Here is a 15208-nt window from a genome sequence, read left to right as displayed (position 1 = left end):
TCTCTGCGATTAAAGCAAAAAGACAAGCTTTTCTTTATGGATAATTGAAAGTGATGTTTTCTGAGTAACTTTGCATGCTCTTTAGCGTTATTATATTGTTCAAGAGTTATTTAATTTACTGTCACTCAATACCTCGGACAAGTGCGCTCGGTTGTTGCCAGTCGATGAGCACAGTTGAGCAGTGGGCATGTTTTAATCTGCGTTGGCATATTTTTCGCAAATTGACATACTTCACCACGTTTTATTTTCAGTTGGTTCTGTCTAAGAGGTAGCACGGTATATTGTGAATCTTTTCTTAAATCCACATAGCGACTTTTCAGCCACGCGTCATCTGGTCGTGCGTTAAATTACGCGCTCATTTAATTTGCATCAGTGCGAGTGAGAAAACGTTTTGACGTTTGTTTTTGTTTCGATCGCACAACACCCAAGTCCCCCATATAGAGAGAACTCGACGAAATGCTATATTATCTCAAGATATACAATATTTGCTCAAAAAACATTCGATTGATTTATGTTTTAAATATGGGTCGATCACACGAATGATGTATTCCGTTAAAAAAAAATCATAAATATGTTCGTCGTATCTTGTTTTTATTGCATCCATGTGGAGTGATAAACACATGTGTAGCATATGTCGTAATGGGCGCAAAAAATACAACGAAAATAAATATGGACATGAACAAAACATAATTTTCCTTAAATTTTCAAATTTACATCCCGTGTTTATAGTAATGGGTTCCTCTATAACGCGTTTAAAATATAGGAAAATGTACACGTTTTATTTTTCTTCTTATATTGTTTGCCAAAGTAATGGAACTGGAATATTCGATGACTCAACAGGTACATGCGGAAAACTGTAACGATGATTTTGAAATAAAGATCGTTGATGATTAATTGAAATTCGACAAAAATAAATAATATCGTACCAGAACTTGGAGAACCACCAATCAACAGAATTAACAGAAGCAATATTGATAAACAACCCCAACAACGATGCGATCGAACAACAGATTTTATGTAAATTTTTTCAAGACACATCGTTGTTTAAAGGTAATATCACTCGGTGAAAATAAAAACGTGAAATAAAATGCTGTTGGCATAAGATTTTCCACTTTCATATAGTATGTTGTAGACTAAAAAAGAATTTGGATATAACGTAGATGTATTTTGACTAACAAAAGTGTTTTTAAAGATGTTAATTGTTAGTAGCGTCAAATTATTATAATAAAAAATATATGAAACAACTATAATTTTTGTTGTGCTCTTCAGTCAAAAAAATTTAACGCATCTCAAAATATCCGGAAAAAAATCACCTTCGATAATTCGTATTGAAAAGTTTGCCCTTTTGCGCTAATCGAGAGATATGGTTTCTTTTAGTCATGCGATGCGCACTTCCCACACGATGCGCTTTCTGATGTAGCTACGTGCGACGTTGCCAATATGAACGTTCTTGCGGGCTGCATCAAAGTGGGCCGTGCGTTGAAACAGCGCACTGTTACAAAATCCTCCATAACTCTCGATAGGAACAAAAATGAAAAATTATCAATACAGATTATTGAAGGTGAAAGATTGCCGCATAACTTAACATACGTTTTGAAAAAAATTAGCGTGAAGAACATAAGAAAAAATACAATTGAAAATTTTAAATAGATGCAAAGTACCGTTATTCACGCAATTATAAAATAAAAATATTTTTATAAGATAGTGCAAATATCATACTACAAGTGTGCAAAAATTCATTGAATTATCTTCAGTAGTTTTTGAGATATAAAATTTTCAATTTTATCATGCAATAAAGTTTAAGGGTTAATATCTTAAAGAAAAAAAGGAATTTTAACGAAATATTTATACCAAAAGCTATTCACCATAATCCCTATACAATAAAATATACCTCATGAAGATCGGTGATTTTGCGAAAAATTCGAGGATCACTTGACATGGCTTTACTCTGTAAACATCTTGCCGATTTACGAAATTACTTTAAAATCGTTTGGGAATGCTTGCGGACGTGTGTGATCCGAGATTCCACTAATCTTTTCTTTCATGGATTTGTCGAAGAATACAGATGAATCAGAAGTATGAAAGATATTAACACGATTGAGATAAAATTAAAAAAAGGCGTTTTGTGTCATGCAGTCGAACTACAATGACATAAATCGGGCATAAGAATTGAGCTCGACAAGCCTCTCTAAAGCCTCTAGTTCAAGATATTTCAACTTTCGAATACAAGACAACATTGCATCGCTCGATACGAGTTGTGGACGGAGGCTAGTTTTCCTGGTTTTTGGATGGCGATGACCTTCACTTACTTCCAGTCATGAGGGACAATATTAACCTCAAGAAACGTAATAAAATAAATTCTACAAGCGTCTTTTGGCGGAATCTGATAGATTCTTCAACAATTTGAATTTGACTCTGCCTGACTGCCTGGCTTTATTGTTACACGATAAGAGAGCAAGTGAAAACTTCACCATCGAAAAGGGTGTCTAGTTCGCGGTATCGTGAAGACGCGGCGCGATAGATCTTCTGTTCTAGACGGAATCCGGAGAGACCTTCTTGGCGAAATCGAATATCCAACGGTTTGAATATTCCCCACTCTCGTCCACGAACCGGAGCCAGTAACTACGATTCATGGCTTTTATCAAACTTTTCATTCACGTTTTGAATGTCGCGTACTGCCTATAGCGAGCGGGAAGCTCATTATCCTGGCGGCCTTCTCCGGGTACACGTCTGAGCACCATGGGGTGGGAGACTGTCCGCGAAAGTTTGCGTCTAGTACGTTTTCAGTCTGAGCTTGAATCGCGGTGTCGAAAATCAAGCCAGGAACCGATAATCTTCCCCCGGAGGAAACTCTTGTGGGGACTCGATTTGCAATCAATATTTTGTTGAAGGTGATACGAAATATTAGTTGTATTCGGTGGCCCTGGACGGTTAGTAATAGTAATTACGATTGGCAGATGGTCACTGCTGTAGGGATCAGGGATTACCTTCCACTTGCAATCTAACCACAGCGATATCGAGCAGAGGGACAAGTCTGGGGCGCTCGGACGTACTGGAGGGGGCGGAATCCCTGTTCAAAATGGTTATATTGAAATTGTCACAAAACCCATAGAGTGAGGCAGATCGATAATCACCATGAAGGGAACCCCATGCCGTACCTCGGTGCGGAGAGGACTTCCGCAATATCGCCAATCCATCGGTGGCCAACTGAGGCTCTAAGGGGAATGTAGATGGAAGCAATGAAAAGGCCTTTAATTCTAGTTTTGCAAGTGACAACTTCAATACCTGGTGTCGAATGGATTGAAAAAATAGCACTTTTTGATTCCCAAAAGTATTCTTCCGTAAGAGTCTACTCGATCGAAGCGAATAATATGGAAAGCGTGGAAGTTTTGGTCTAGCAAGCCATCTTTCGCATAATGCAAATGCATCGCATTTCAAGTTATTTATTAAAATTTTAAAAGAATCAATTTCGGGTTGGTGCTTCTGCAATTAAAGTCTAGAACAGGGATCAACTCTGCAACCTCGTTCGCAATTGAAGGGTACAATCGCTGGAAGGAGAGATTATTTTGCATGAATGTTTTTACTATAGTTTATCAAGATACTATTAAGATGGTCAGAAATATTTAAAGCTGTGGAAATACGATCCACACTATCCGAGCAATTCATTAAGCCAATGCTGGTTTCTTTCTCTGGCTGAGATATGGGAACACTTGGGGTTTTGACGCCCTATGAAGTGCTGGGAACTCCTTTTCTAAACACAGGTTTCTGAGACTAGGGGCTAATTGCTTCGGTTTAGCACCGGTACTTCCCCAAGCTATTATTTTTGAAGGGCATGAAGAGACACCCTCTGGCCTTTACAGCGAAGCTTAGGAGAGGAAATGTTCATCCCTTTTCTATTGCTTCTAGGCGCAGCAGATGATTTTCCCTGCTGAGGTTTATCAGAGTCACCTTCGTCAGTAGACAAGTTAGTATAGATATTCGTTGAGACCGGTGGCGTAGCTATCTTTAGCATTTCTGAACAGATCGCTTAGATCATCCCTGAAGGAAACGTTTCAGCTTCTCCTAGTGCTGTTTGTACGCGGGACATGTTGGCAGATCATGTTGATTTCCCCCACAATGGAGACACTTTTCGAAGTCCCTTTCAACGGAAGTCATCCACATCATTTCCCACAACGAACCTTTTTTCTACAATTGAAGGCTGTGTGTCCCAGTTGCTAGTAATTAGTAAAATTGCTGACCCACGGCACGAAAAGGTGAACAGATAGACGAATCTTGTCAAAGAGGAGGTACTTTGGTAGGACAGAGCCGGTGAAGGTCACCCGATAAGAGTCCGAGTTGACATATCATCGCTGTTGTGCTATCTTATGACAACCGCTATTTTAAGGGTAAACTGTAAAATGCCACATTACTTGTCTAAAAAACTTCTACAAAGTAGCGTTTTTAAAATTTTGACAGTCTGCTTGGTTACTGAGATATAACGAGAAATGTGCTGAGAAATTGTGAGTTTTTTGCTTTAAATGATTGTGTCTGTGGATTGAATCCAGTTATCTTGATGTATTAGATGTTTTTCTTTGTAAAACTATCTGAAAAATACAATGGCATAGTCTGTTTCAAAATAAAAATACACGAATTGTGCGAAAAATGCAGTTTAAGTTTTAAACGGGAAATATAGCATATTTGCAACACTGTAACCATACCTATTTTTTCTAGATTCCCTGATGGATTTACTTCAAAATACATCTCACTTATTGTTAATAGACCAAATTATGCCAAAGATATGAATAAAAGTTAATAATTGATGCTACATTTGTACGGAAAAAATGCACGATTATGACACATCATACATATGTTGTCATCAATATATACCTATGACACGTGTGAGTGCGACTTTTGTTTACATTTTTAGTAGAAACTCGCCAACATAGTCAAACGATCTTCGTAATATTTTAGATATATCTACAGAATAGATAGAAGCATCAATTGTCTTCTTTGAATTGTTTAACCATTTTCAAGTTTCAAGATATTCAATCTCTAACTTTAAAAATCGTTTTTCTCGAAATGTGCTAAGTGACGCTTGTCATGAGATAGCACAACAGCGACAATATGTCCTCTTACCGCTAGCTGCGACTGATGCTGAATGCGAACGTTTGCAGTCCAGCACCTTCACTGACTGAAGTATGGGGTCTTTAAAACGGCCAACCCCATGTGACAGCAGATCCATGCCATTCAAACTCGAAACGAAGACGACCTCGCAGATTTCAACCCTACTGACCGGTACATATACTGTGGGTACAATTTCAGGCGAGGAGTTGATATTATTTTGACATGCATATCACCTTGAGGTGAATAATTATCAGGGGAAGTCATTTTTGCACAGGCCTATTGCCCAGTGCAAGTAAATGAGATAAGAATGGGAAATCTAATATAATGGCGATGCATAACTTGTATAATGGTATCCAGGCAGTTTACGAGAAATAAAACACTGACACTACTCTGCTGGTCAAATAACAGTCAACGTGCACACACAAGAAGGAAAAAAATGCCAAAGCCTCGAAGAGGCGGAGCACGCACAAGATAACCTTGAAACCGAATTATTGTGCTTCGCACTATACTTCACAGCGTTACAGTCCACGTCTTATCGGTTTGTGTGTCACTGTATGAAAGAGGTTCTATAGTTGTATGAGTACTAAAAGGAGCATTTTTCTAGTCATATAACTGTTCGCACACGAGGCAACAGGACACACGCCACAAAAATATTAACTATGGATTTTGTTCTACCTATTCCAACGCCGTTGCTGTTGCCACGTAAGAAAAGTTTGAACTAAGTCCACACCGTCGTGCGGGGTATCTTTGCGCACTTTTTATCAATTTTTCAATTTTATAACTCCTTTAATAATCGATGAATTTGCATCATATCAGCACAGATTTATCATCATCGTGTATGTATTATTTATGCCAAATATGATCAGAATTGATTCACACATAAAAAAGTTGTCCATATAGCGTTCAAAAATATTTTTTGTGGACTAGCTCGGAAATACTTTACAAACTTCTTGAATTCGATATACAATAAAAACTAACCAGTTTTATTTACTTTCATTGAAATATCATTAATTTATACTGACATCAGAGGCTTTTTATCGCATTTTCTTAAATTTCCCCCGCATCGCATTTTCTAAAATAAGGGATTCCTTTTAATTTAACATTTACAACATTACTTGTCAGAAAAACTTGAGTGGGTTGAAACTGCATATTGTTTTTCGTATAGAAAAAAGGAAAATGATGAAAAATGGCAATATCGGTTTATTTATAGTACGTCAGAATAGGTTTTTAAGAGGATTTAAAGATTTTTTGAATTATTAATTATAAAAATAGCCAGGTGGGATTGAAAATTTCGCAAAATAAAAAAAAAGTGAAATAAGGGGCTATTCATGACGTATTTTTGGGTGCTAAATTGATGGCGTAATCAATACACAAGGCCACGTTCTCAAGTCATGCACTTTTTATGTCAAGAATTCTGAAATAAAGGTTCGAAACCAGTTTTTTCACGGCCAAGATCAAATTATTTCGCAACCACTAACTTTGGAGGTTAAATGTCTTCAAAGAAATTATACAACATAATACAGAGCATCTCTTAAAAAACACAATTTTGGTAATTAATTCACTTGGACATAATTACGGAGAATAAACTCAAAACATTATTTAGAGGCTTGGTATCTTCGGTAAAGTTGTTGATATTGATATTAAAAACAACTTTTTTAAAGACACGAAAATCTTCAAATGCTCAAAAAACCAATCCTTACATACTAGAAACAAACGGAAAACGCTATTTTTCGTCTTTTTTCTTCTTCTTTCCGAAAAACAGTATGTGGTCTCGGTACACTTAAGATTTTCTGTTTTGTTGAGCAGTCTTATTTTACGAGCCTCCAATCACATTTATCGACCCTTGAAGTGTTTTGTTTGTTTTGGTAAACAGTTTTAATAAAAATGACAAAAAGCATATGAAACATGTTTAAAAGACATGGCTCTACAAATGTCAAAGGTAATAAAACTAATAAAAGCGCGTCTGTTAGTAAATATTGAAAGTGTGAAAAGTAATCCCACATATCCAAAGTAGCCCCGCACGACGGTAGTGAAGATTATTTGTGGCGTTTAAATCAATAGAAAATTTTAAATTTGGAATAGTGAGGAACGCTGACAGTGGAGGAGTGATTGTCCGCCTAGCGTTGGAGAGTGAACAAAGTCGAAACGTTACATGAAAAAATTGAAAAATTTGATATTTTATTTTCACCGAGATAAGTCAACAAGTCCACGAAATGTTAAGGTATTTGTGCCTAACGATGCGGACCCTAAAATCAGCCATATCTTTGTTCCCAGAGACGTGGTTCTTCTGAAGTATAGTAATATACTATATCCCCTATATAAGGGATACAATATCCCTAACTGCAACTTCGTGCAGTGCATTAATCTATTTCAATTGAATTCTTCAAAGGTTTTTAGGAGTTGTATATGTTGAGGGCGGTTAAAAATCGTCTTGCTCCCTTAAGGGGCGTGGTATACTTGAAATTCTAAACGCGATTATCTCGGAATCATATTTTGCGGAAATTGTTATAACTTTGATAATTATTAATATTTTCCCATATCCCATGTTATACAGCGCAAGACGTATAAAAAGTATTCAATAAAAATATAGCCACATACTTTTGCAAAAAATCAAACTTTTCCCTTTTTACCCGTACCTCAATTGCGAACGAAGCTATTGAATTCTTTCGCGATGTACGTATGGGACCATCCATAAATGACGTAGCATTATATGGGGGTGGGTGCAGGGGCGGCGAAACACTTTACGTTCGAGTGGGTAGAAAGCGTAGGGTGAGGGGTCCATTAGAAAGGATTTTCCCTTTTCGCAATGCACACGCTTACATTACATTCACATTAAATTACGTTTGTTTATGCAAATTGAATTGTGGTACATCGATGTTTTCAAATGAGTGTAATGCGAGATACATGCTTTGCACATCTAAATTTTTTGAAATGGTTCAAAATTTCGAGTGGGTTATTTTCGAGTGGGTAGTACTACCCATACTACCCACGCTTTCCGCCGGCTCTGGGTGGGTGGAGTTTCGAATATTGTGATGATGTGTGACGACAGGAGGGTAGGGTGTCATGTCATGCTACGTACCTTTTTTAAGGGGAATAGGAGTTGACCTGATATCACGACAATCTTACCCGTTTGATCTAACTGACATCGTTTTTTATTTTTTTTTTTATTTTTTACGGGGACAAGGGGGAGGAGGGTTACCGTCAAGCTACGTAATTACCAGGGGGTATTTAGAGGTTTGAGACGAAATGCTACGATGGGTGAGGGGGGTGTTAAAAATCACTCAAAAAATTCTACGTCATTTATGGATGGTCCCTATTCTGTTTTCAACTGAACTACGGCTAAACGAATATTTAGAGCAAAACTAATGGAAGTTTGTTAACTTCTGCCGGTGCCACTGTGTGGGTGTGTGGGACATATATACCTCTTTCAATTTTACGGGTGCGACTATACGAGTGTCGATCACTGTAGTACTTGTGGTCTGCGATGTGGTTTATTCCCACCCTCCCTTAGCATTTGTTCTACATTTTTTAAACACAGTATAATGGAAAGCGATCCGAGAGCTCTGCCCTGTGGAGCACCAAAGTCATCTGGTGCAGTTATCGAAACTGAGCTTTTTTCTCGTATGAATTCATGTGTAATTTCATTCGAAATAATTTGTTACTCCGATTCGGGTTGAGTATGGGTTTTCGGTAAATTTAAAAAAACGCCGTGTAGAATCATATTTTATTTCAATAAAAAAGCCTATAAAACCTATCGTCCGATCTTCTATTAACCGTCACTAACAACGCTAACGAGTGCCTCACTGCATGTTACAGAGATCCCACAAGTATGCCCCTAACGAAACTTTTCTTCGTCGCACCGATCATCAGATCTCCCGGCATCAACGGCCACCATTCAGAACCTTCTCTACAGACGGTGTGCCTCCCACTCTATGCGATACAGTTCACACACGCATCCCCGCTAGTACTCTGCTTTTTAAGTCCAAACCATATTTAACTAAGCAGGAAACAATCGAGACCGAGTTCCGCACGGCCATCGCAGCAGAGAAGTCAGCAACAGCCGTTTCAGTCGCTCAGCCAATGACTGGTTCTACAACTACGTCGTCCCCTGCTAGCGGCGATGGTCCAAAAGTAGCATCCCGCCCGGCAAGTGTTTTAATTGAGGAAGGTGCCACCCTGGATGATCGGACCAAAACAGCTACACAACGTGTTCAGCGCCAACCGACCGTTCAAACTGAAATCAACGAGGCTGGAGTGATGGAAACGAGCTTTGTAAGTTGGTTTTTCTGGTGAATTCCAAGAAATAATATTATTCTCCATAATATGTGCAATGCTTCGCTGTAAATTTAAAATTAGACCATGGTTGAAGCTCTGACGCAAAAAGTTAAAAGCGAAAGAGTTTAACAATTCAAAATTTTACTAATGACTGCTTTTTTGCACCTGCTGCGGTGTCACCTTTCCATTTGCATAATCGATTATGGAAATGATCCAACAGACCTTTCTTAAGAATTTTCCTGAGTACACACAAAGAATTCAGCTTACAACAAAGCTATCATAATTATTCATAAATTATCACGCTATGGAAACCCAGTCTGGCAAGGTCATAATAGCCCGTCGAATCCGTTAGTGCAACGTGCACGGAAAACCCCCGTAGCCAAAAGGCAAATATACTAATGAAATGTTTTCATCAAATAATGCTCTCGGCATTTTAATTAAATAGCCTGTAACACGAGTATCGCTTCGAGAAAGGTAAGTGAAACACGAAGAGGTTGTCCGGAAACGACCGGAAGTTTCTTCCATTATGTGAAGTGAACTGGAGGGCATCCCACTGAAGACCCAATCAGGATGTTGCATTGCTTTCGGCGCCAATTTTGGCTTTTCTCCAGCAGAAACGAGCGACACTTGCAAATAATTGCTGTTTGAAAGTGATTCCCTTGTAATTTTGATTACATCGCAATTGGAGAAGCAAATTCGATTCAACCCGGGTTCAGGTATATCGATGTGGTTTTTCCGTGCTCAAATTTAGCTGCAATTTGCTTTATAATTGAATGTATGTAAATTAGAACGGTAGACTCGTTGGCGCCAGCTGCTATTGTTGAATGGCACCAGAAATTCTGAATAATGAATCATTGCATTTTGGTAAAACCCATATAGGTATTATTGTATGTGGAACACATACTAAATAGGCGAGAATATCCACAGGACAGATAAACTGAAACTTACGGAATGATCGATAAATCTACAATTTTTTCACATGTGCTGTTCACGAAAACTTTTGTACTAATTAGGTTATTGGAGCGCAAGAATACGTGGAAAAATTCTTGAAAAAATTGAAAAGAAAGAGAACTAATGCGACCACGGTGGAGATATGCTCAAGTTTTCTTTGTTATATACGTTTGCATAAGTTCAGTTGTTACGTTCCATGTGTTTACTTTTCATACGTTTGTATTTTTAATTTACCCTTCCAATAAAACCAAACCCTGAATGAACTAGTGCAAATGTTTTAAATGAACCCACCATAAAACACAGCCAGTTCCAAAAGGCCATCCCAGTTGAACAAAAAAAAACCCAGAAAAATAATTAGTCGTTTTTACCTTTCCAACATTCATATGCTTCGTGGACGTTATTTTCCATAGCCGGTAAGTGTTGTTCTGCTTTTTCTCTATCGCACGTTATAATCTATTATATTTTCACTGGGAAACAGAGCAAAGCATGACATGTAAAGAGTGAAGGTACTATTTTTGGATAGTCCATTAATGAAAAGCGAGATTTTCCTGAAAAGCGAAGCGAACTATAATACATTCACCCTATCTTTGTCTAGCATTCCCATAACTTCCTCTTGTCGCCGTAAACCCAGCAAAAAACACTTTGCATACTAAAGCTGGGCTTGACTATGCGAGCAAATGGATGTTTAGGATATTTATAATTTTCCATTGTAGGTATCGACTAGTGTCCCGGTCACCTGAACGACTGTTTATTCACATGGGCGCTTCGCCTTCTAAGCCTATCACCTTTAAGCGGGGATAAGGTTAATACGGTAAAAAGTGGCATTTTTTATTTATTTTCAAAATCTCAACACGAGTTAACGAGTGGTGCAAACCCTGTGCATTTAATTATAAAGCAAAATGGCAGACACAAATTCAAAATGGCGATCTTATTTTGGCGATTGATCGTATGAAACCAAGAAATGTGAATATTTTTGGTTCGGGAAAGTCAGCACGATGTTCATCGCCATTTTGAATTTCAAAATGGCGGACTTTAGCTTAAAGTTCAACTGAGAAAGCTTGGAAAAGCGGCCATCCTTGAAATTTTTTCTGGGATCACCATTCATATTTTTTAATATTAGAGGTTATATACCCTCTGCGAGACGTGAAAATTGTCATCGGCGACATGAACGCACAGGAAGGGAGGCAATGTACAGACCGGTGATCGGGCCTAACAGCCAGCATTCCGTATCAAATGACAACGGCCAACGATGTGTGAACTTCGCAGCCTCCCGTGGAATGGTAGTCCGAAGCACCTTCTTCCCTCGCAAAGATATCCACAAAGTCACCTGGAGATCACCGGACCAAGTAACAAAAAATCAAATCGACCACGTTCTAATCGACGGTAGATTCTTCTCGGACATCACAAACGTCCGCACTTATCGCAGTGCGAATATAAATTCGGACCACCACCTGGTTGCAGTATGCTTACGCTCAAAACTTTCGACAGTGCATAGCTCTCGTCGAAGCCGAACGCCGTGGCTAAACATCGAGGGGCTACAAGATGGCAGAGTGGCTCAAGAATACGCGCAGCAGCTAGAAGTGGCACTACCAACGGAAGAGCAGCTAGGTGCAGTTGCCCTTGAAGATGGCTGGAGAGATATCCGATCCGCCATAGGTAGCACCGCAGCCACTGCACTAGGTACGGTGGGCCCGGACCGAAGAAGCGACTGGTACGACGGCGAATACGAGCAGTTAGTCGAAGAGAAGAATGCAGCATGGGCGAGAATGCTGCAACACCGCACGAGGGCGAACGAGGCGCGATATAAACAGGCACGGAACATGCAGAACTCGGTTTTCCGGACCAAAAAGCGCCAGCAGGAAGACCGAGATCGCGAAGCGATGGAGCAGCTGTACCGCGCTAAAGACACACGGAAATTCTACGAGAAGTTGAACCGCTCGCGCAGGGGCCACGTACCACAGGCCGACATGTGCAGAGATACAAACGGGAATCTTCTCACGGACCAGTGTGAGGTGATCCAGAGGTGGCGGCAGCACTACGAAGAACACCTGAACGGCGATGCAGCAGACGACGAGGATGGCACGGTAACGCACCTGGGAGCACGCGCGGAAGACATTACACTACCGGCTCCGGATCTCCAAGAAATCCAGGAGGAGATTAGCCGGCTCAAAAATAATAAAGCCGCTGGGGTTGACCAAATACCAAGCGAGCTACTAAAACACGGTGGCGAGCCACTGGCTAAAGCGCTGCACTGGGTGATTACCAAGATTTGGGAGAAGGAGATTTTACCGGAGGAGTGGATGGAAGGTGTCGTGTGTCCTATCTACAAAAAGGGCGACAAGCTGGATTGCTGTAATTACCGAGCAATCACCCTGCTGAACGCCGCCTACAAGGTACTCTCCCAAATACTATGCCGTCGACTATCACCAATTGCAAGAGAGTTCGTGGGGCAGTACCAGGCGGGTTTCATGAGCGAACGATCTACCACGGACCAGGTGTTCGCTCTTCGTCAAGTACTGCAGAAATGCCGCGAGTACAATGTGCCCACACATAATTTGTTCATCGACTTCAAAGCCGCATACGACACTATCGATCGAGATCAGCTATGGCAGATTATGCACGAGTACGGATTCCCGGACAAACTGACGCGATTAGTGAAGGCGACGATGGGTCGGGTGATGTGCGTAGTACGTGTCTCAGTGACGCTCTCGAGTCCCTTCGAATCACGCAGAGGGTTACGGCAAGGTGATGGTCGCTCGTGTCTGTTATTCAACATCGCACTGGAAGGTGTAATAAGAAGAGCAGGGATCGACACGAGTGGTACGATTTTCACAAAGTCCGTTCTGCTACTTGGCTTCGCCGATGACGTTGATATTATTGCACGAAACTTTGAGAAGATGGAGGAAGCCTACATCAGACTGAAAAGAGAAGCCAAGCTCGTCGGACTTGCCATTAACACGTCGAAGACAAAGTACATGATAGGAAGAGGTTCACGAGAAGAAAAGGAGAACCGCCCGCTTCGAGTTTGCATCGGTGGCGACGAAATCGAGGTGGTTGAAGAGTTCGTGTACTTGGGCTCACTGGTGACCGCCGACAATGATACCAGCAGAGAGATTCGTAGACGCATCGTGGCAGGAAATCGTGCTTACTTTGGCCTCCGCAAGACACTTCGGTCGAACAGAGTTCGCCGTCGTACGAAGTTGACCATCTACAAGACGCTGATTAGACCGGTAGTTCTCTACGGGCACGAGACCTGGACCATGCTCGTGGAGGACCAACGCGCACTTGGTGTCTTCGAACGGAAAGTGCTGCGTACCATCTACGGTGGAGTGCAGATGGAAGACGGCGCATGGAGACGGCGAATGAACCATGAGTTGCATCAGCTGTTGGGGGAGCCACCCATCTGTCATACCGCGAAAATCGGACGACTACGGTGGGCCGGGCACGTAGCCAGAATGTCGGACAATAGCCCGGTGAAAACGGTTCTCAATTGCAATGCGACCGGTACAAGAAGACGTGGCGCGCAGCGAGCACGATGGATCGACCAGGTGGAAGACGATTTGCGGACCCTTCGCAGACTGCGTGGCTGGCGACGCGCGGCCATGGAGCGAGTGGAATGGAGGAATCTTTTGTATACGGCACAGGCCACTTCGGCCTTAATCTGTTAATAAATAAATAAAAAGGTTATATACATACGGAAAGCAAACAGTTTGACGCAAAATTTGATAAAAAAAATTTCGCCTGTGGTTGCCATTTTCGGAGCCTTGACCAGATATAAATCGCTTGCATAAACATATAAATAAATAGTAACCTTAATTAAATTACACCGTTAGACAAGGTTGCAAAAAAAATATTTTTAAAATGCTGAATAAAAAATTTTCCTGTAAATAGTACTACCCCTTTAAGAAAAATGAAAGTACTGGCCGATTTATAGGTGTAATCAAACTTCATGAAACTCAGCTGAATATTCCTAATCACAAGAACATCAACGATAGCTAAAATACTTCTGTTCACCATTTTTCAGTTTGCGACCATGGTGCGGCATTTCTCCCGCAATTACCTTTTTTTTAAAAAAAAATGTTCATGGAAATTTGATGAATTTCTTTTCAAGACAAAAATCATTTCACAGTATCTTAGAAACTTGTCGCAATTGATAAAAATGATTTCATCAAATATTGAATGGTTTACTTTGATACAGGATCGATTTTAAGAAATGTGCGGCATCTCTCCCCAAATTATCCTATCTGTTCAACGGTATACTACGCGATGATCTGTTGTTAAAATCACTATGTGGCTTTGGGGCAACAATGTAAAAACAACCATTATTTTACGATTTGTTCATGAAAATTATAAGAATTACCCAACATTCTTTGTAAGAAGCGTCTTTGTTTTAATACTTGTCTAGAGTGAACATTTAACTCCGCATATAACAACCTATTTATCATCAAAATAGATTGGAAAATCGCAGAGTTATTGTTTGTTTTTCCAAACTAGAAACTTGCTCGCATGAACTCTTAAAGGGTTAGTGAGGCACTGTCGCGCACTATAGCATTCTAGAATTTTATCTTCCGTTACCTTTTTGCCTTTCTCATATAAATAAAGGCTATGCAATCACTGTAAAAATCGACTTTTTAACCGAGACCCGGAGGGCCGAGTGTCATATACCATTCGACTCAGTTCGTCGAGATAGGAAAATGTCAATGTGTATGTATGTGTGTGTCATTTAAACTCATACAATTTTCTCAGAGATGGCTGAACCGATTTTCACAAACTTAGTTTCAAATGAAAGGTATAACGCTCTCATAAGCTGCTATTGAATTTTTAGTTGATCCGACATCCTGTTCCAGAGTTACGGGTTGAAGAGTGTGATCAAACAGCA

At 40.1% G+C, this 15208-nt stretch overlaps 1 protein-coding gene across 23 annotated transcripts in view; it reads left to right on the top strand.

Moving 5' to 3' along the window:
* LOC131689899 (glycine receptor subunit alpha-2) overlaps nt 1-15208 on the top strand; it is a 460749-nt gene that overhangs the window by 422398 nt on the left and 23143 nt on the right. For 19 of the 23 annotated variants that reach the window (XM_058975262.1, XM_058975261.1, XM_058975263.1 and 16 more), the window contains one exon: nt 9109-9375. The exons of 3 other annotated variants lie outside the window; for them this stretch is intronic. In XM_058975262.1, the coding sequence (XP_058831245.1) occupies nt 9109-9375 (267 nt within the window). Of the gene's footprint in view, nt 1-9105; nt 9376-15208 lie in introns of all 23 variants that reach the window. One more of the 23 variants, XM_058975266.1, reaches the window with a different exon arrangement.

The sequence above is a fragment of the Topomyia yanbarensis genome, chromosome 3 (genome assembly GCF_030247195.1).
Source record: "Topomyia yanbarensis strain Yona2022 chromosome 3, ASM3024719v1, whole genome shotgun sequence".
Lineage (NCBI taxonomy): Eukaryota > Metazoa > Arthropoda > Insecta > Diptera > Culicidae > Topomyia > Topomyia yanbarensis.
Note: the sequence above shows the minus strand (reverse complement) of the source record. Positions and strands in the feature narration are given on the sequence as shown.